Here is a 22,398-nt window from a genome sequence, read left to right on the forward strand (position 1 = left end):
ATATGATTACCTTGAGAAATTGAAATGCATATAAGTGTCTAGAATCCTATGGCTTTTGCAGCTTTCCAAGAAGAAAATTCATGAGTGGGAAGGTTAAGGCCTGAACCCTTCCATGAAAATAAGCTTAGTCAATGGTGACAGGTTTATGGTCTTGCAGAAATGATTTAACAGCTCAATATATATAAAGATAGGTAGGATGACATGGTGGATCCTGTGAATCATGCTCTTCATTCTGAGTTTTATAGCTCTCTTTCCCTCTGACTTAATCATAGGCTAAACAGCAAGGCTTTAACTTTCCTTTAGTTGTGCCAAGATCCTTGTTTATCAGTTTACCAGCTGTGGATGCTGCAAAGAAAACTAATATGTCTAAGACTGGAAGGAAAAGAAATCCCATTTGGATTTTTTAATTAGGAAGACCCTGAATATAGTAGAACAAGAGAATTTTGTTTTCACTATTTGCTCAGTCTTATCTTCATTTTCTCCTCACAAAGTCAAAACTTCAGTTTACAAAGGATCAAGAAATAACAGCAAATGCTGTGAGGTTGCTTTTGCCTGCCAGCCTTGAAACTCATCCTTCTGTATTTCATTTACCGCTCTTTTCTATACCCTATTGGGGTCATTGTATTTTTTAATGATCCTTATCTGTGCAATGTGATACAAGCGTACTCTTTTCCTTCTAGCCCAGATGGGGACACTGTGGCAGAATGACACAGAAAAGTCAGATTATCTGTGAAGCAAAGAGCCCATAAGGCACCATTTGTGTCTGCGTTAAGAAAATGACTGTGCAGACTCTATTCCCTGGTGTAAATTTCAACTTAAAATGCCTTGATACAAAGCTGAAGGAGTCAGGAATCTTGAATTAGAACACAGGCTCTGGTCTATGTCACTTTATTACAGTGTCATCTGCTGAACCAGACTTATGTCATTTTCCTTTGGCATTTGGACGTATTTAGAATAACTGAAGTTCTACCTATGATAAAAAAAGGCAAAATGGAAAGTACTCAGTAAATGGGAGCTTTCAAAAAGGGGAAATATTTTCAAAGATGGAGACCCTGATATCATTTTTTTACAAGTAATTTATGTTAATTTAATAAAACATGATTGCCTATACATCTTGCTACTTGATTTTTTTGAACTACCAATGGGTCATTACTAGTGAGATCTGTGCCTTTATAAGTCAGTGCAAAATGCACAGTCTGTGAATCTCTGTTTTTCCATCCCAAAATATTTCATATTGAAATACTATAACATTATCATTACTATTTGTATTAATCCCCAGCTATTTTTTAAAGTAAATGTTGAATCACTCTTGAAATTTAGAAAAAGCACATTTTAAATTTTAAGCTGGTCACAACTTAATTTCTAGTGGATAAGTTAGCAACCAAGAGAGATACTTCTGAAGAAAAATACATTATCTCATGGTTTAAAAAAAAAAATCAGTTCCTTTTTCTTTGTTTGAAACTTCAGTGTTTCTTCCATTAGTATGTGTTATTGACATATTGTTTTAGGCACTTCTGTTACCTTAATCCTGAACCCAAAACTTCCCACAGAGGTGGTCCTCAAAGAATTTGGCAGTTAATGCTAATTCAGGTAGTGCCAAGGCATCAAAGGTTATCTGTGAAATATTCTTTAGTGTCCACAGTGCCACTTATCATTTATGCCATAAAATCACAGACCCTTCTCAGGTTGCTTCATATGTTGTGGATGTCTCATGAATGAAATTAGGAGCTTGAAAGGTACAGTCCATATTGGACCAAGAGATCTTTCTTTCCATCTTTAGGCTGCTTACCTCATAAAGCCATGAAGAATCATTGTCAATTACCAAGAATATTTCCAATCAAATAAGAAAAGAAATGATGTTGTGACTTGCACACAGAAGTTTTAGATTTTCTTTTCAAAGTTCTAATGTAAAGCATGGATGAACACTCATGGGATGCACATCTCATTTAAAAATTACAAATTGACAATATCCAATAATGGAGAAAGCATATACATGGCTTTTGCATTTTCCATTTCTCATGCATTAAGTATTTTTGACTTCTGTGGTTTGTACCTGTGATGTATTTTTTTATAGTATACACCAATTCCAGCTTTAGCTTTCAGTTACAGGTTGCTGCAATTCTTTATTGCATCAGATCCTTAGACCTTCTACTTACTTTTCTTTTTGGGGTTGTTTTTACTGGCCAGGTGACAGGACATGGGGCTTATGGAGAAAAAGGCCAAAAGGGAGAACCAGCTGTGATTGAACCTGTAAGTACAGATGGCAGGGAGTTTTTCAGTAGCACTGTATCAAAAATATACACTGTTAATGTATCATTATGAAATGTTGTTGTTCATGATAGGATGACATGATCTCTGAAACAGTCCCTGTAATGTGGATGATATAAAGTGATTACTGACAGCTACTCCTTTGGTTACATGAAGGACTAACCACATGTTCCTTAAAAAAAAAAAAAGAGAATCTTGTACAGAGAAAAACAGATCATTGATCTGATCTTCAGGCCATCTAGTAACTACATCTTGGACAGATCTACCCAGAAAACTTTCAGCTTAGGCACAGGTAACACCATCACTACAGCTTTCAGCAAGGGCAAAGAAGCCATCCTCATTTTTAATGCCATGCAACAGTTCAGGTTGTCATGCTAGGAGCTGTAGAGAAGATTCCTGGAAAATTTTATCAAAACACTAAGAAATGTTAACTTTAGTAGTTCAACTAAAAAGATTTTTATGTTTTTCTACAAAGCATTGAATGTAATATTGTGATGCATCCATCCATAGGGTATGCTCATTGAAGGACCACCGGGACCAAGAGGACCTGCTGTAAGTAGATTAATCACAATTTCCTTTATTGCACTTGATTTATCCACTGTGCTTTTCTGTTCACAAGTTAACACAATATTGGTCTTTAATTATAGTTCCCAAATGTGTATTAGATTTAGGACTTTTAGCATTTTCAGTGACGGCAAGCTACAAGCTGATGGCACATGAAAAATCTAAGTTTTGAATGTTGACAATAAATCTTTGTAAGAAAAAACAATACACTGCCTTATAAATTATTTTATCCAAATATGTGTTCATCCTAAAGTAGAGAAAAAATAGTTCAAAAGTCTTCAAGCATTCAGCATAATTATGTCATTCATTTTCTATAGGGTCTTACAGGTCCCCCAGGTTTACAAGGTCCTGTTGGTCCTCCAGGTGACCCTGGTGAAAGGGTAAGTCAGCAAGCAGATTATCCCATGCATTTATGAGATATCTTGCACTAATATCTTGCACTAATTGCTACATAAGGTTTTGTTATATCCTGAGCTGAAATAGATCCACATAGGTTAGAAACTTCAGTGGAACTGAGGCTGATTCATTCAGCTAAGTAAAAATCAAGTGAGAATCTGGACAAACATTTTCTTAGTTGTAGAAATACATGCTGTAAATACAAGAAGATGTTTAAGTTCTGGTTTGTTAGTATTCTTCTGGTTTGATGTGTTTAGAAATATACTAAAGTAATAGATACAAACATTTCCTATGAATTTGAATTAATTTTTAAAAAAGCAGTATGGCTTCAGCTCTAATATGTACAAATACAGAGAAAAACAGTCTTTTCAGAATCAAAACACATGGGAATATTGAAAGGGATGGATAATATTTAGATGATCTTGGAAGAATTTATTGGCCATATCAAATAATATGAGACTTGAGAAACCTATCCAGTCATGAAACTAGTTAAAATTTAAGCTATAATGTTAACCTTCATTTTCTTGCAAGCCTTTTCTTACTGCCACCACCAACACAATTTTAAAACAGCAACATATTTATTTGAGGAAAATATGATACTAAAAGGCTTTGCTGTGTTTTATGAGAGATATTTTACTTGTGAATCCAGCATGTTCATGCTGTATTTATATATGAAAGATGCTAAGAAGATGCTATCATTTCACTGTATAATGGGATAATTTTAAAATCCCAACAATGCTTTACCTTGCTAGTAAGTCAGCATGAACACTTCTTTCATATTTCTGTCCCATAGATTAATTAAATATTCCAGAATTTGAACTTGTAAAATGGGTATTTTAGCACCTAGTAAAGGAATAATTACTGACAGCACTTAGTTTTTTAACTGGCTGCTCACTGAATTCATCATGAGGAAATTCTTGACTAAGCACGTCATGTGCCTGTCACGGACCAGACACGACACAAATATATAATTGCAGCAATTAGGCTGGGAGGAGAATGGATTGAGAGCAGCCCTGCAGAGAAGGACTTGGGGGTGTTGGTGGACAAGAAGCTTGACATGACCCAGTAACACACACTTGCAGCCAACCGTATCCTGGCTGCATGAAAGAAGCGTGAGCAGCAAGTCAAGTGAGGTGGTTCTGCCCCTCTGCCACTCCTGTGTGCCTCTTCTATGGAGACAGGCTGAGCTGTGGGGGAAGGCTGCAAGAGAGGTGCAGAGAGACTATCCCAAGGGCCCATAGTAATAGGACAAAGGGGAAGGTTTTTAAATGGAAAGAGCAGGTTTCAATTAGATATTGGGAAGAAATTCCTTGTGCTGACAGTGGTGAGGCACTGTAACAGGTTGCCCAGATGGCTGCACCATCCCTGGAAGTGTTCAAGGCAAGGCTGGATGGGGCTTTGAGCTACCTGGTCTAGTGAAAGGTGTCCCTGCCCATGGCCGGAGGTTGAAACTAGATCTTTAAGGTCTTTTCCAGGCCATTCTATGAGCATAAATTTATGTAAGTGACTCAAAAGTTTTTTCCTACATTACTATCAGTTTTTTCCTCTCGTGTCTTTTTTATTTTAGGGTCCACCTGGTCGCCCTGGTCTTCCTGGTGCTGATGGTTTAGCAGGTCCTCCAGGTACCATGTTAATGCTGCCGGTAAGTTGTGGTTACAGGATAAGCAGCCTACAAAAACTGGAAGTATCTTTCAAGAAATGTATAGGTATTTCATTTTTTCATCTAATTTTTTCTGTGGGATGAGAGAATGATACAGAATTTCTTTTATGGTGTAAGCATTTGAAATTCATCTATATGGTGCCTTTTTTCCCTCACAAAAAACATATGCTTTAGCTCCTGCATGGCTGACAGATTGGAACCACCATGAGTGAATTACAGACACTGAAAACCACCTTATATTTTTAGCAGTAACTATATTTTGCTACTATAGTTCCGAAACAACGAGTCTGCTGTTGTACAGAGGGCCTGTACTCCCAACAGGCGCGTGTGCTTTCAAGTCTCATTGACATGTAGATTTTTATATATTCCATGCTTCAAATTGGACCTCAGTGTCCTCTTTGAAGAGTCAGTGCATCCTTTGAATAGAAATATATGCACATAGCCAACTCTACTCCCACCGGAGTCAAAGCAAAACACCATCTGTTTTAGCAGGTGGAGGAACAAGCCCAAAGCTGTTAAAGTATCTTGCAGCACTGGGGTACAAAAATCACTGTGTGCTTGGAATTAATTATTCCTAAATGTGTCTATGGGAGAAAAAAAACTGTGTCAACTCTGGTCGTAGGCAAACTGGGCAAACTGTTGTGGGCAGTGCAAGATTCATGGCCCTGATACCCAGTGTATGCCATACCTTTGGAAAGCTGAGCTTCTTGCTGCAGCCTAGCATTTCTGCAACGTTGCAAAGCTTCTGCCAGCAGTTTCATTAGCAGTAACAGTGCAGGAGCAAAGAAATGAGCACTTAAAATTTTTATTCTGTAATTTATTTTAAAATTTTCAGAAATTACACAAAACTGTTTTATTCTAGATACCAAACATTTTTCACGTTTGCAGCTGCCTTAAATTAAATTACATTTTTAATGTGAGTAGCTACCAATGTATAGAGAATTAATTAATTTTGGTATATATTTTTATTGACATTTTAAAGACAAGTAAAAGTCTATTTTGGCCTCTTTTATAAATACACAAGCAAACAAACAAACAGAAACCAAAATACTATTAAATCAGGAAAATATTTGCTCATAAGGGATTAAATTTAGACTTCAGTTGCTATTACCAATGACTTCATAATCATGTTGGATGCAATGGCCTCCATGCAGCCACCTTCTGAAGTTAGTAGAATGAACTAAAGACTGTGACCTTGTGACTTTGAAGCAGTTTCCATCATTGCAGCAAGTAACAAGTATGATTTAGATTTGATGAGTCCTAAATCCTTTTCTTGTTTTGGTACTTCCAGTTCCGCTTTGGTGGAGATGGTGAGAAGGGCCCAACAATCTCAGCTCAGGAAGCTCAAGCACAAGCTATTCTTCAGCAAGCTAGGGTAAGCACAAGGAGCCAAAACCTAATTTGTTTTATATCCTGCAGGATGTGAAGTCAAAGATGGCGGGTATTTGCTAACACATTCTAAAACTCTGTTAGTGTAGAATATGTATGCTGGCTGGCAGCTTTTTCTTGACACCAGGTGTTCTGTTTGTTTGTCTTCTCAGATTGCTATGAGAGGTCCACCTGGTCCTATGGGACTCACTGGAAGACCAGGTCCTGTGGTAAGTAGACAAAACAGGGGCACAGATTAAAGAGCATGGTGATGTAGCCATGGATGTCATTCTGGCCCTGCCTACCCCTCTCTATTTGTACTTGTTTTGTACTTATTTGAAATTAATGTTATATAATTGAAGCTGTAGCTTGTATTCTTATTCAAGGTCTGCGATGCAACCTAAATACTAAATAAGTTTTTATTGTAGGTTTTGTGGTGTTCAGACAGAGCACACTGCTGGACTTCCAAAACTAGTGAATAGTTTTACATAAATATCCCTCTACATTCAATCATCTCTGTAATGCTATTAGTTCAATTCATTGCAGTAAATATGAAACTCTGCAGAAAGAGATACTAAAGCAAGAGTTTGCAGAACCACCTTTACTCAATATTTAGGCTAAATCTGAAAAGTTTGTAAGAGGCATGCCTATGAACAATTAAGAGCCACAGGTATCTACAAGAATTACACTTCTTTATTTCAGCCCTGAATTTGACTGAACTTCTAACATCTAATGATCTGGAAATGGCCCTTTGGATGTTAAAATATCTTAGTATTTGTATGGAGTGTGTACACTTGTATTTTTAAGCAGATCTGTACAAGAATAATTCTTTTCTACAGTAATTCTTCCAAAATAAATAGTAGCTACCAAGCAGAGAATCTGGCTCACAGACTCCTGATTCATCATAATTAGGTATGCATTACTTAAAAAGAGTAAAATATATTTGGTCCATATAACAAATTCATACACTATTTCCAGCAATGTATTTAGTTCAAGAGACCTGCAGGATAACATTCAGTCTGTACAGACAAAACTCTAGAGCTGCTCTAAGCAAGGAGGACTTTGCAAAGGCTGGTATGATACTGACAGTGGGTTGGATACCTTTAGCAGAGGTATGACCTGCCTTCATACTCATGCTTTTATGTTTTAAAAGCCTTCATGAATTCCTGTATGCAAAGTTCATCAAATTAATATTAATAGTTGTTTTGCTTCTAAACCACCAGGAGGCTCTAGAAATCCAGCTCTTTGATCTAGAAACATTTTTTCCTACAGCTTCAAAAGCAAGTTTCTTGGTCTGTAAATTGGCTTTCTACCCAGATTCTTTTAAGAAAGTTGGAGCTTTTAGTCTTTATATGCATTTTATTTTGCTAAATTAATCAGTAGCCAATAAGATACATTAGTAACATATTCATTACTAAAAATCTTAAACATAGCAGTGTCAAAGCTCCAGTCTAGCATTGTTTGAGTCTGGTGTTCACATGCTCAGTTAACATAGCATGAAAATGAATGTCTGCCTACAGATAGTAAATGTAATCAATTATATTAGAAGCAGAGCTTTAATCAGAGAAACCCCAAGAGGCAATCGCCACCTACCAAAACCAATCTTCTCTCCACTGCTAGTACCAGTTTGGGATCTGATTTGCAGTTTGCTTAGGACTTGAATTAATACCTGCAAGGTCAGTGGGGATCTTTCCACTCTAGGATGTAAGACTCAGCACTAAGCCAAGCTATTAGATAACTTCTTTCTTCCAATGTTAACATAGAAGGATTATCAATTTTCAAAGGTCTGCAACATTTGTTTCATATTAAATACATACTTTAAGTCACAACCTGTTTCAATGATCAAAAATGCAACTATTCTTTTGTGCATAGTAAAAAACTCCCGTATCTTCTTTCTCCGAGACTGTATTCTATGTGTGCATGCCAGGATTTTTTGGTTTATTTTGTCTGTTTTTGTGAGATATCTAACTTGCTTTCACTAGTTCTGCCCCTGATTTCATGTACAGTATAAATGAATACCTGGTCTTGGCCTGTTTATGATTAAAGTGTACTCTTAAAATCTATGTCTTAATTTCCTAATAACAAGGAGATGTAGTTATATAGATTCTCCACTTCTTCAGGGCCAGGTGCACAAAGGCTTTGATTAAAACATCACTGAAGTTTATGACAAGATTAGACAGGGTATTTTTCATTGACTACAGTGATCTTTAGATTGAACTCTGAGACTGTTTTTTTCTGTACAACATAGAAATAAAGGTAAAAAGAGGTGGCTTTCAGCTCTTATTCCCTACAATGGATGCACTGCTGATTGCCCTACTTATGTTCTTACTCTGCTCATACTTAGCTCTCAAATGCTAATATAAAACAAAGGGTTACGTTTTGCATTTAAGTCCATGGGAGTTTTCTCTGGTAAGAGAAATATTTGGTCTGCCCAGTGTTTATGCAATGATAAATCAAGGTAGATAAATATCTAGATACAAATGATGAATTCACACCTCCTGATGAATAGAGGATTATTTGTTATTTCTCCCTGTAATTCACATATGGAAATAGAAAGTAACTTTTTAATTTAAAGGGGCTTTTGTACACTTAAGCAATATATGTTGGTTTTTTTTCATCAAGGGTGGACCTGGAGCAGCAGGTGCTAAAGGTGAAAGTGGTGAACCAGGACCCCAGGTACAATAATGTTCCATTATGTTTGAGCATGTTTTATATTTAAGAAAATTTATTCATATCAATTAGAAGAAATCAATCCTGCATTATCTTCCTGCATGCAATTGAAGAAAAATATCCTTCATGATACTATCTTCTAATTTCAATAGCGTGATCAATATTAAAATTGTAGTTAAAATCAATAGCTTTATTGTTCACTCTGAAATATAAAAGTAACAATCTTTGTATGACAAAGATTATTATCACATGTAGAGTGTCATCAGTTGAAAAGCTGTTTTAATATTGTCACTTCAGGCTCTTTTCTCAGTTCAATAATGATATGTTAGTCTGCAACTGGATGACCTTGGTCTCTGAACTTATCAGATCTCAAAAGGTGAGGGAGGTTGAATTTGGTTGGTAATTAAACAGGATATTTTCACTGTAGATGTGACATAGCAAGAATAAATCTTTACAAATCAATGCATGTTTTGTTTCTCAGTCTACTATTGTATAAAATTCTCCACAGTGATGTCAAAGAGTACTGAACCACATGGCATTCTTTCAGTTTAAACCTAAAATCAGTAAGGAGATTGTGAAAGAAATTATAAAATAAGTATCCCAAACAATGATTTTGCCAGATCTCAAGTAGTATCATGGATTTGATGCATTACTAAGTGCCTGTCTTCAAACTGGACATGGACACTTGGAGCAGAAACATAAAATAAATTAAAAAAACAAATAAAAAACATTCTGAACAGTTGTACAGTCTTTCAGTTTGCTTAGTAATATTTTTAATGGTTTTTTTCTTTTCCTACACAATATTTGTGAATCCTTGTTCTCACCATTGCTTTTTTTCACCTGAAAATGCATTTGGATGAGGGAGAGAAAATTTCCACAGTTACACCCATACAGTCGTCAGTGAAAGTTATGTGTGTTTGGAAAGTGAAATGTTTTTTCAGTCTGGGATAATTTGGTCCCTCTCTAGTTAAACCCATGTTGTGTAAAGCTAAGGCAGCACGTGATCTCTTTACTAGCACAACTCATGTTTGTGTAAATATCTGAAATAAGTACTCTACTCTATAGTTTTCACTTAATAATTATAATGTAATTATAATAAAATAATTTTGGCATGAGAGGAAGATGGTTTTTCAAACTACAGGACTGAGATCTTTAAAGCCATGAAAAGACTGTAAGAAACTTACGTGGTAACTTATGTCATGTATAGTGCCATCTCACGGAAATTGGTGTTAAAATTCATAATGCTAAGGCCAGTGTGGATGCCCATGTAGTTTTAAAACTAATGGGAATCTGGGAACCAGAATCCATCTCCTAGGGAAAAAAATGCAGCTTTGTGTAGAAAAAAACCTTACCTTGTTCTTGAGGTGAGGTTTTTTACTAGTGTTTTGCTGACATTAACGGAATGCTAAATATTACCCTCTTTAAACCCAGGGTCCTCGTGGTGTCCAAGGTGCCCCCGGTCCAAGTGGAAAAGCTGGCAAAAGGGTAGGTAGCATATAGATCAGTTCTGGGTAAATAGTTTTTGTTTAAATGTATTTAAATATTAATTTATTCCATTGCATTTTCAAATGTTTGCCCCTTTGGGTTTTTCAGGGACGTCCTGGAGCTGATGGTGCCAGAGGAATGCCAGGAGAACCTGGTGCAAAGGTAAATAATAATGAGACCTCTGGCTTTACTTCAGTCTTGGAATGGGCTAGACAGATTTTATGTAGGTACCACAGTTTCATCCAGGCCAACCCAAAACTCTCCTCTCAAGTGAAAATACTGAGGTTTAAGATAGCTGGGTCAGATGCAAGAGCTGAGAATGAATTATCCTTTTAAAATATGGTAATTAATGGTAATTCCTAGTAGTCTGACTTTGAGTTCTTGGGGCATGATTTCTCTCTCTCTGAGTTAGTTTCTAGTTAGACAGTATCAGTAATAGTAAAGTCAGTTTTGCAATTTCAAAGTGCAGCTAGAATCAAGTGTATCCTTTGTATCCTTTCAATGTGAAAATTCTTTTTATAAATGGCATAACTACAGCACAGTGAAAAAACTGTGGCATCTTCTCTTGCTACAATTTGTAGGGGCAAATTTTGAGTGAGTTTGATCTATATGCTCAGCCTCATGTGTTTCATTCAGTAGCAAAAGTGTACCTACAACCCAAGGGTAGAAACTAACTTTTAGGGGGAAGCCACTATTTATTCAGACAATTTGACAATCATTTACTAAAGCTGTGATTTCTTTCCAAGGGTGACAGAGGATTTGATGGTCTTCCTGGCCTCCCTGGTGACAAAGGTAACCGGGTAAGAAGAAAAATATGTACATTTATACATCATCAAACTAATTGAGTCCCAGAAATAATTCATTATTCATTAAGAACAGCACCAAGGACTGAGGGAAAAGTTAAAGCAGAATGTCAGCTTTTCACGCTACAAATAATAGCTGTACTATCAGGCAATGTATTCCTCATGAAACTTTTGAGTAATACCAATCAATAGTTTAAATTGATTTATGCTACTATATATATAGTAGTATAAATATAGTAGTATATATATTTTATATATATATATACTATATACTATATACTATATAAATATAGTAGTATATATATTATATATATACTATATACTATATAAATATAGTAGTATATATATATTTATACTACTATATATATAGTTTAAATATATAAATATTTAATTAAATATTTAATATATATATAAATATATATGTAGTTTAAATATGTTTTCAGAATTTAGATCACATCTTCAGCTAGGTTTTGCTCTAATTTTTCTTAGTTCAGGAATTTGCCTGTTGGACTTCAAGTCATTGCTCTAAAGAGTAATAGGCAAAGGAAATTAGCATGAAGTTTCTGTACCAGGAGGGTGTCAAATTTTAAGTTGCTTAGAAGCTTGCTCAAAAAAAAGGTTATGAATATTTCAATTACAAACTGAATTTTTAGTGGGGCTTATTCCAACAACTGCAGATTAAGAAAGGTCACAGTCAAGTCAGATAAATTAGGAAGATTTTTAGTAATATTTAAAACAACTGAAGTACTTGCTGCTTTTGGAACAAGTCTGTGGAACAAATCTGTGGAATGAGACTTCATCTTTCCCTACAAAGTGCAGATATAATCACAGCCAGGGATTTCTGTTTCAGATTATACTTTTAATGTAGGTGCTAGCACCCTGCTGAGTGTCGCTCCTTTACTGTTGTCCTGGTAAGCGCAGCACACCATGAAAGAAGGAGTGAATGGGAATGTCAGCAAAGCCATTTCCAAATGTGCTAAAGCTCAGTGACCAAGGAATTATTACCTCACCCTCACCCTTCAGAGGGTAAGCACAGTTGTACATCCTAGAAAAGCTCAGCAGTGTTGGCTACCAGACCCTAATGTAGTTGTTTTTAATAGCATCTAAGGATACCCTTTTGAATTCTGTTTGCAATGGATAAAGAATGTCTGCTGTCGTGAAGATTTTTTTACTCCTCCTTTAGGTAAGGAGTGTAAAGCAGTCAGTGCATCCCATAATGGAAGCCCAGCATGCTCAGCAGGCCAACAGCAGAGGGGGCTCAGCATTAAGCGCTTGCCACCTGCACTTGGAGGGATGAACAGAAATTTGACCTGTGACTCTGTGTCTTTGGCTAGCAATAATGAACACAAGTTAAATACTTATGTTGAAGTTATATTTCAGCTGTAAAAGAATCAACATTGAAAAACCTAAATTTAGAGTAAAGTTTCAGGACTGATTTTAGAATTAGTCATATTGGACATATGAGTTGCAAACAGAATGTCTCTGTCAAGGACAAGTTTTCAGACAAGAGTTACTGAATGAATCAGATTCTTGGACTTCTATTGTAGAGCAGATCACATCACATGAAATCATATTTCTTTTAACCTCATTATCTGTGACTTTGAACTTTTCTTATTTAGATTTACTAGATGGACAACTTTTCTTCAGTATAAAAGCATGACACTTTATACTTTTAAAATAGCCCAAAGAAAAAGAAATTCAGGCTCTAAGACAACACTTGAAGGAAAGAAAAAGAGCTAAAAAACTGAACACTGATGATGATAGGAAGTTTTGTTCTTACTGAATGACAATACCACGACACTGAATGCACACTCCTAATCTATATCTAAGTACCACATGACTGTGAGAAAGGTAGCCCTTAAGGCTATTTGAACTATTTCTGTATTTGAAAGCCTAAGTCAGTCTTCACCTGGATATTAATTGGAAGCCAGAAAAGACCATGCCTCTCATTTCATCTTTCAGAAGTGTCATCTAACATATAGAAAAACACATTCTCTACCTGCAGATAGCATAGAGTAGTTGCAGAACCCAGCAAAATACATGAATTGGTGTATGAATTAATCTTGAAGGTGTTAGAGAGCTGTTCATAAAATTTCTCTTTCTCTTGCGTGCTGAGGGAGGACAGAAAGGCAACAGAATAAAGTCCTAATATCCCTAGTACTGGGGGATGTGCTCTGGATATATGAGGGTTACCTAAAATTCCCTAGGAAAGTTTGGAAGTGTAAAGAACAGAGCCACTGAACAGTGACTCCATATATCCCTACCAGAATCCCCAGCAGTGCTCAGGCTCCTTGGAGACACTGATAAAATTAAGGCATACTGCATGAATACTTGGGTGTTGTCCAATGCCAGAAGGAAGTCACAGTCTCAAAGCCTGCTGCCCAGAAGGAGGTCACTCAGTGGTGTTTGAGCTCTGCAGCACACTAGTTCTCTTCAGGAACTGGGAAAGAAAAATAAATCCTAAAAGTATGGTCCAGAATCCACTGAGATTCTGCATATATAGACTTGAAAAGCATCAGCCTCTGAGGGAAAGTGTGGAAGTCTGGCTGCCTTCCAAAGCCTCAGACAAGCCGGTCCCAAGGCTCTCAGTAGCTGGTGCCAGGGTGTGTGGTTCTGAAAGGTGGTTAGTAAATCTCTGGATATTCCTGGGCCCTGCAGCTGGTTTCTTAACTTCTGCCCCACGTACACATCTTATTTTACTGCACTAATACATTGTGTAGGGAAGAGGGAAGGTAGTGATGAGACAAAGGAAAATGTGAGAAACACTACCTTTTGTAGATGTAGCTTGTGTATGTTCTGGGGCCAAAAATCACAGAATCAGAGAATCACAGAATATTCTAAATTGGAAGGGACCCACAAGCATCACCAAGTCCAACTCTTGTTACAGAGTGAAATGGTACACACACAAATTATTCATTGTTTCAAAAATGCTCATCTGTTCTTATACTAAGGTAATGAAAGATTTCACTGAGTACTAAAACGTACAGATTTGTATCACTGTGTCAAGACATGTTTTGACACATCATACTTCAGCTAACATATTTGTTTGCATTTCCCTTCCCATGCATTATTGTTTCCAGCAGCAGACAGTTTGCAGCAGTTATTTTAATGACTTTCCTTATCCTGCAGGGAGACCGTGGCCCACAGGGACCTCCTGGCTTACCTGGTGAAGATGGGTCAAGAGTAAGTTGCTGTCCACACAGGAAAATCTAGAGTGAATCCTCATGTAATGGGAATAAGGTCATGATAAATGGGCTTTTTTTCCCTAAGACTTGTTTCCTTTTGCTCAAAAACAGGGAGAAGATGGGGAAGTTGGACCAAGAGGTCTCCCAGGTGAAGCTGTAAGCAATTCTTTCTTATTCTTCTGCTTCTGTTACAAACAAAAGTCACATTCAGATATTTTTTCAATCTATTGAACTATTCTGAATTGCAGGTATAAAAATTCTTTCACATGTTTGCATTTAGAGAATACTGTTTCTGGCTGAAAAGCAAACAAATGGAATGTTTGGTTTAGGGTTGAAACACTGCTTACAGGATTAGAATTAAGTCAAGGATATATCCAGCTAAGTATATACAACTTCCAGAATCACAAATGCTATTTCTTATCCAATTGTGTAAAATCAGTAACTGCTGTCCTTGATACATCAGAATAGAGCCAAGCCCTTGCTGCTTCTGAAGTGTTGCCTAAATTTCTACTTACTAGAAAGGAAGGCCTGGATTCTCCTCTTATTTCACACTAATGTGCTTCATTGTGTATTTTACACTTGTTTCACATACAGAATTTCCACCCCTGTCAGTTGGAATTCTGCAGGGGCTGTCACTGCAGAAGAGAGTTCTGCATTGCAGGCAAGAAATCAAGCTTCAGAAGGGGAATTTTTCCCTAAATGTCTGATCTATTGCTGCCTACTCACAAAGTACAAACACCTTGCTACAGTCAGTGTCAGTGATTTGTCACTATGTCATACACAAGGAGACTGGAGATTCAGTTCTGCCTACTTTAGTAGCAGAACATGAATGATGGCACAATCATGAAAACTAGTACTCATTGGCATAGTATAGAATGAAAAGATTATGTTATAGACCAAAATCTTGTTCACCTTATTGATGAGAATAGCCATTGGTCTTTTGTGAATTTTTTTAGGAATAAGAGCAAAAAATCTATTTTTTGTTTCCAGAATGTCATGTATTTATTGTAATAAAATTACTAGCAATTTTTAATTACTTTTCCTTACTACAGATAAAAACCATCATTTTGTAATTAGAATAGTAGAATAGAGTATGACACACCATCACGTTTTCAAAAGAAAGGAATACAAATATGTATGTTACTGTTCAGGTCAGACCTTCAGGCCAAGACACAGCTAAAATTTTAGCAGAAGCTGCTGTGCCAATGTTCTACACCAGGAAATATAAATATCGATCTCCCATCTTTCTCTGAATTGACCATACAAAGGCTAAATCAAAGGTTGCCCTTCCACTGACATCCTGTTCAGAAATACAGTGTCCTTGAGGAAAATCTGTTCTCAGTAAATTTTTCCCATTCTTCTTTTCTTTCTTCCTAAAACACCCATGTTGCCTTCCCTTCATCCTTGCTACTCCTTATTCCAGTCCGCAGCCAGTCGATTACAGTCATTTCTGTTCAGAAAAAGTCATGCAAGTGTCAATAAGGGTTTCTTCTCTTGCAGGGTCCACGGGGATTACTGGGCCCCAGAGGAACACCTGGGCCCCCTGGACAACCTGTACGTATGAGCTGTCGAGTATTTCCAGTTTCCAGAAGGAAAAAAGGAAGTCCACTGAAAATTGCTCTTGTTATATTGTTTGTTGTAGGGCATTGCAGGTATTGATGGACCTTCAGGCCCAAAGGGAAACATGGTGAGTAAGTAAACTGGGAATTAGAAAGATTCTAAGAATTCTTTCCACATTCTCTCATCCCAGCAACTATGCCATCCCTTCCATTTAATTAAACTTTTATGTCAACTATTTGGATTCATTATGATTTTATATGGAAAAGGCAAGGCTTCTGTTACTTAGTTTTCAGCCAAAAGCACTGACCATGCTTTCTCTCAGACTCCTTTAGCACCATGGACTCCAGTGCTCAGGTCCTATGTGTGGGCTGTTATTCTCTGTTAAAGAAAAGGTCATGATATTCATTAGCATGAAAAAAATTTCATACTGGAGAGAAAGTTGCTGGTGGACTTTAAAGAGGAAGGAACAAAGATGAGTTTGTACTCCTTTTAGTCCTGACAATGAAGATCTGTAGTGCAGAAATGCAAACCTAATGCCCTTCTATTTTTTTGCATGGTAGGGTCCTCAAGGGGAACCAGGACCTCCTGGTCAGCAAGGAATTCCAGGCCCACAAGTAAGTGTAAAAGAACTCTCAAGAAACACGATGTTATGTGCAGCAAATGTTTAATAAGTGGAAATTACCAAAAGGTTAGCTTTTCATGTGCAAAACCGATAAAGCTTCAAGGATTTTATAAATAATGCTGCAAATGTGCCGAGGGCAGTGCAAGCAGAGTTTTCAAGTAAGTTTTCAGAGGGATTTTTCATTCAGGAGAAAAATGACTCATTCAGTGTTCCTGGAATGCAGCAGGAATGGCCACACCTGGAGGAGGGTTCTGAATAGGATCTTGTTACAGACCTACTGCCAGAAGAGTGGCTTGTGCAAAAGACTCGCACAAAACTCCTGACCTAACTTGTAAGGGGGGAAAAAAAGCCACTTATATTTGTCCGTGTGTTGAAACAGATTAATGAGGGACCTCTAGTAGGGTGAATGTATGTACATTGTTCTCCCTGGTTTCTCACACTGGTTTCTTTCTAACAGGGGCTTCCTGGTCCTCAAGGTCCTATCGGGCCTCCTGGTGAAAAAGTAAGTCACAGCATTATTTTCTTACTTCAGTCAGTTCTGTGCCACAACCTTGTTTATCAGCTTTGCTGTCTTTTATGGAATAGTAATCTAAATTTAAATATTAGATCTTCCTGAAATCACATTAATAACCAATTAATACCCAATGGCTCTCCTCTCATATATTCTTTTTCACAAGCATAACTTCCTCCCTTTATTTTGGATTAATTTTGTGTTATTACCTTCCCATCTACACTATTAAACAATTTGTACTTGGATGTTACTTAATTTCCCAGCAAGCTGCAAAAAGTATTTTTCTTAATCTCTTTTTTATAACAAAGTTTTACCTATTCAAGTCTAATTCTGTTCTTTTTTCAAGGATTATATTATGACATAACTCTGCAGTGTAATTGGCATACTGTAGTGTCCTTTGGTGGCTTTTTCCTCATCTGTTTGCACATGTTCTTGTGGCTTGAAAACTCTCTTCTATTCATTTGAAACATGTCACTACTGAATGTTATGCTAATTTTATTATTCTCCTCTTTTTGCTGAATTCCTGCTCAATTCATTCTTTGATTTTTCTTCTTTTCACTCTTTACTCTATTCTTTTGGAGAAATTAATACTTTTTACCTGTCAGTGTGTTTAAGTACTGTTCTAGCAAAATGGAAAGTCCCATGATATCTGCATTTCCTAGGCTTTCACAAAGACATTCCAGGCTTTTCGGCTATGAGCACTGGAGTTCTGTACCCTGCACTCTTTGCCTCTTGAACTTGTTGATAACTTTAATTGATGAATCCTTTTATTCCTGAAATTCTAAATAGTACTTAATTTTGTACACTGGAGAACTCTTCCCCACCTGTGTCATGTGTGTGCATGTTCATAGGGTAATTCCTGAAGCCTGCTCTCAGGCAAGCATCACATTGAAAATTATGGATCATTTTTGTAGGCTAAAAATTGTAAGAACTGGCCTTACTTACATATGGTATGGAAGTGTCATTCTGGCTTTAGTTTTATTTCTGTCATATCCCTGATATCCATATCAAGGGACTTAGGTATGACTGCATTTTATGTCCTTAGCTCTTAGGGTCACATGTGTTGGGCCTGTTTGCTGCTGTTTTTAAAATGTGCGTCTGTTACTGCGTTTAGGGACCACAAGGCAAGCCTGGCCTTCCTGGTCTTCCTGGTACTGATGGGCCTCCTGTAAGTAAAGAAATATTTAATCCTTTCAATGATTAACTACTTTTACTAAGTGACAAATACTGCTTTTACTAAGTGACTTCTGGATACCTGTGTTACAGAAACAAAATGGAGGGGAAAAGCAATGGTAGTCCTAGTTGGCAACAGCATTATAAAATCCATCTAAAATCCCTATATCATTTGAGCTGTTAAAACTAAAATAATTGCATTTTTGAAGCAGCTGCTGAAAACATCTGTGGGCTTTTAAAATGTGGGCCCAGATGTTGAAATGCCTCTGCAACATCTTCAGGGATGTGTAAATAATCTACTAACACACAAAGGGCCAAATACTGTTCCACTATATCCTACCATGTCAGTCTGGCAGAGCAAATCACCTGTAAAAATGTTCACCACTTGTTCTCTGAGGAAACATGCAACAGACTGCATCTTTCTCAGCTTCCTGGCTTAAGGTGCATGTTATGTGCTTAAGGTGCTTCTTGCATTGTCTAGACTGGGACATACCTGAGCCAAGCTTTGTGATTGACAAAAAATTCAGCTTCACTGTGAGGCTGCAATCAGTCACATGAACAGAGTGAAACCACTTGAGCAGCATATCTTAGGCATTCAGCTTAAATGGAATAATTTGCCATAATGGCCTGCCCATACACTTGTTTTCTTGCAGCAAAACCATACTTTTTTATACCACTAAGAACCTTTAGACAATGTTATTTCTGAGACCTTGACTATCCTCCCCATGCAATTGTCCCTTACAATTTTTCTTTTAGGTGAAATCTGCGTTTCCTAAACCTGACTTTTTGCAAGGTTTAACAAGGTCACTGCAAATATATTGCAAATACAGAACTGTTCCCAGGGCTCTCACAGTCTAGCCTTTTACCTGCCAAAGTACCAATTTAGTGGAGAATGTTAAGTGTGCAATGATTGTCCAGCTGAGTGTCTGTATCTTGGATAATTGTCTAAACATTTGAATGTTGCCCCTTATCCTTTCCTGTATACTGGAACCAATGTTAATTTCCAAACATGAGCATTATTTGTCATCTGCATCTTGTTAAACCTTCAAAGCAGAGGGGAAATGCTGTAAGAGATAATCAGGTGTCAGCACAGGTGTGTGCCTGACACAGACCCCTGCTGTGGTGGGTTGATCCCAGTCAGCAGCCAAATACCCACCTACTCACAGGCCCACTCCTCCCACAGCAGGGGAGGGCGCAGAATCACAAGGGGAAAAGCAAGAAAGCTCCTGGACTGAGGTAACAGCAGCTTAATAAGTGGAACAAAGCTATGCACACAAGCAAAGTGAATTAAGGGATTGATTCAGTGCTGCCAATCTGCAGGCAGATGGCCAGCCACTTGCTGGGAAGTTGGTTATGAATGTCCTCCTTCCTCCTTCTTTCCCTGAGCTTTTATTACTGAGTATGACATCATATGGTATGGAATATTTCCCTGGTCAATTTGGAGCAGTGTCCCAGCTGTGTCTCCTCACAGCTCCATGCCCTCCTGCAGAGGAGTCATAATTATCTGCTAATCTTCAGTTTCATTAAATTGCTTTTAAATTTTGCAATTTAAGTGCAAATTTTGTAAGAAAGGGGAACAGTGGATTGGCTAATGTTTTGAGTGCTCTAGTATTAATGTCAGTGATATAAAGCAAAGTCTAAAATGTAAATTTATTTTATTTAAAAATCAAGTCACTGTTTAGAACAAAAACATAGAATGTTGAAACTAAATCAGCCTTCTATTGAATCTTTTGATAAATTCTATAGTTTAAAAATATTTTTAGGAATGTCTTCATGCTGCAAAATAAATCACCTATTTTTCAAAATCAAAGGTGAGAGTCTCTCACATTAAAAGCCTCTAACTGCTGAAATATTAATTAAACAGAAGAACTGCTCAGCATATTCCTGAAAATATGGACATGAATGTAACTATTGTCCAGTGTTTCTTTTGTTATGTAAATTATATTGGCGTTGAAAGTAAAACCTTGCCTCAAAATTTGTGTGCCTATTTTAATATAAAAGAAATGTGATTAATGACCTGAAATTCAAAAGTTTAAATAATTGTGTTTTTATAATAAAATGTCACTCCTTAAAAAATATTGCTTTTCAAATCAGATACATTTCTCTCAAAACAGGGCCACCCTGGCAAAGAGGGTCAGTCTGGAGATAAAGGTGCATTGGTGAGTTTGAAAACTTTTCCATTTATTTACATAGATTACAAGAAAACTTTTGTTTCCATCTTTTTCATAGTATTTCATCTTTATGACACATTTGTCACATTTGTTGCTTACAAGAACTATTTAAGAAGACAATAGACAACTCATGACACATTCAAAGCATCTTTTCACTGATAAACATACATTAAAAAATTAGAGATTGTAAATAATATAAAGATTATTCTTTTAAAGTAAACCTCATCTTGGAGTTTATGGAGTGGCAATGAAAAGTTGCACACATTTCATACAAACAATTTGCAGATATTTTGAGTTTTAAATTCTGTTGTATGGAGTACTCACAAAAATTCTTCAGAACTTGCTTTGTTTGAAGGTATAAAACTACATGCAGAGACCATGCATTTTTTAGATCATCTTCAACTCAATGTCAGTGTAAATTATTTTTTTCAATCTTATGAAGCCCTGAAAGGCCGTAGAGCTCCAAAAAGTGTTCTGCTTACTCAGTATTGACCCTTATTTTTCCAGAATAGCACCCTTTATAGGACTTGAATTCAGTTTCAGTTTTTAGGGGCAATACTAAAAGGTATCCTGGATGACAGGATGAGTGAATTAAAAGGACATTTCAGAAAGTACAGCACCACTGACATCAGCGTATTATATTTGTCCAAAGTGTTGTTATCTGTAAAAGACATGTGAATTTTATCCTGGTTTCTTAAAAAGATAAAACTTACACACAGCATTTATGTTTTGCAAGTCAAGGCCTGTTGCCATCTGCCAGTTCTTATGTCTTTTGAATTTACTGATCCATTTCAGCCAAATTTGATAGAAAGTTCAGTTTCTCAGAGGTGTTAACAGTCCAAAGGTTTTGTGAAAATGCACATTGGAGAGAGGAAGAAGACCCCATCAATGTCCCCATTAGTAACAGATTTTATTATCTGTCCGTCTCAGACATGGGAGAATCAGCAGAGCAGCTCAGAGGTTCATGTTTCCAGGCTTCCTGGTTTCCACCCTTCGCAGAACTCAGTTTCTCTAGGCCCTGCCATCAGATTGCATAGAGCCAAGCTGAACATCATTAAAATGCTCAGCAAAATGTGACTAAAAGAATCCAGGCACCAGTCAGTATTGGTAGCACCATGAGCCTTTTAGCTTCCAGGCTTGGAATGTCATTTTTGTTCATTTTTTTTAAGACCATGATTTTTTGTTATTCCCATTATTTTGGTCTCTATTTGTGACTTGTGACATCATCATAATTAGCCTATAAATTTTCTTCAATAGAACACCACTGGTTTCTAAATGGCATATTTATTTTTCTGATTGTTTGTTCCTTTTTACAATTTCTATTGTTTCAGATAATTTATATTATGGATATATGCTTCCCAAATATACAAGTTAAATCCAAGTTCACAATTAGTTCACAATTCCATTAATAGTTTATGGTGACATTGAATGGTGCTTTTTAATGCCTTAACTTTTCTTAGTGGCAGGCAGCCCAGTGTTATTTTGCTGTCTCATACATTATACTGAAAGAATAAGGATTAGATTCTGAAGAGAACTGCTTGCTAACCAAAAACTGTACAAACAAATGTTCTTTGCTTTAATGTATTTTAGGGGCCTCCGGGTCCTCAGGGTCCAATTGGATATCCAGGTCCTCGTGGTGTAAAGGTAAGATTTAATTATTGGATTCCTCCTCTCACACCTTTTGAATATATGCATGTGGGTAATTATTTATATTCTTCCTTTAGGGTGCTGATGGTGTACGTGGGCTCAAGGGATCCAAAGGTGAAAAGGTAAATCTGACTGCAGTTAATTCTTTTCCCTTTTTACACTGCAGCCTCTTCTGTCTCCTTCACTGCAGTGTGCTTTATCTCGCAGCAGTGAGTTTATTTTTGCCTTTCCCTAAAGGCATACCAAGCCTGGTGCCTAAATCAGTGACCTTCATGGTTATTTACACTGGTACAAAGTGAATCTAAAACTTTCATT

General features: G+C 36.9%; 1 protein-coding gene across 4 annotated transcripts in view; it reads left to right on the plus strand.

Moving 5' to 3' along the window:
* The window catches only part of COL11A1 (collagen type XI alpha 1 chain), a 124,145-nt gene that overhangs the window by 44,790 nt on the left and 56,957 nt on the right, over positions 1-22,398 (plus strand). For all 4 annotated transcript variants that reach the window (XM_059477821.1, XM_059477823.1, XM_059477820.1 and 1 more), the window contains 20 exons: positions 2,188-2,250; positions 2,779-2,820; positions 3,150-3,212; positions 4,796-4,870; positions 6,180-6,263; positions 6,430-6,486; positions 8,879-8,932; positions 10,358-10,411; positions 10,520-10,573; positions 11,158-11,211; positions 14,344-14,397; positions 14,511-14,555; positions 15,900-15,953; positions 16,042-16,086; positions 16,520-16,573; positions 17,039-17,083; positions 18,207-18,260; positions 20,380-20,424; positions 22,027-22,080; positions 22,161-22,205. In XM_059477821.1, the coding sequence (XP_059333804.1) occupies positions 2,188-2,250; positions 2,779-2,820; positions 3,150-3,212; positions 4,796-4,870; positions 6,180-6,263; positions 6,430-6,486; positions 8,879-8,932; positions 10,358-10,411; positions 10,520-10,573; positions 11,158-11,211; positions 14,344-14,397; positions 14,511-14,555; positions 15,900-15,953; positions 16,042-16,086; positions 16,520-16,573; positions 17,039-17,083; positions 18,207-18,260; positions 20,380-20,424; positions 22,027-22,080; positions 22,161-22,205 (1,095 nt within the window). The remainder of the gene's footprint in view (positions 1-2,187; positions 2,251-2,778; positions 2,821-3,149; positions 3,213-4,795; positions 4,871-6,179; positions 6,264-6,429; positions 6,487-8,878; positions 8,933-10,357; positions 10,412-10,519; positions 10,574-11,157; positions 11,212-14,343; positions 14,398-14,510; positions 14,556-15,899; positions 15,954-16,041; positions 16,087-16,519; positions 16,574-17,038; positions 17,084-18,206; positions 18,261-20,379; positions 20,425-22,026; positions 22,081-22,160; positions 22,206-22,398) is intronic.

This window comes from Ammospiza nelsoni, chromosome 9, assembly GCF_027579445.1.
Source record: "Ammospiza nelsoni isolate bAmmNel1 chromosome 9, bAmmNel1.pri, whole genome shotgun sequence".
Taxonomy (NCBI): domain Eukaryota; kingdom Metazoa; phylum Chordata; class Aves; order Passeriformes; family Passerellidae; genus Ammospiza; species Ammospiza nelsoni.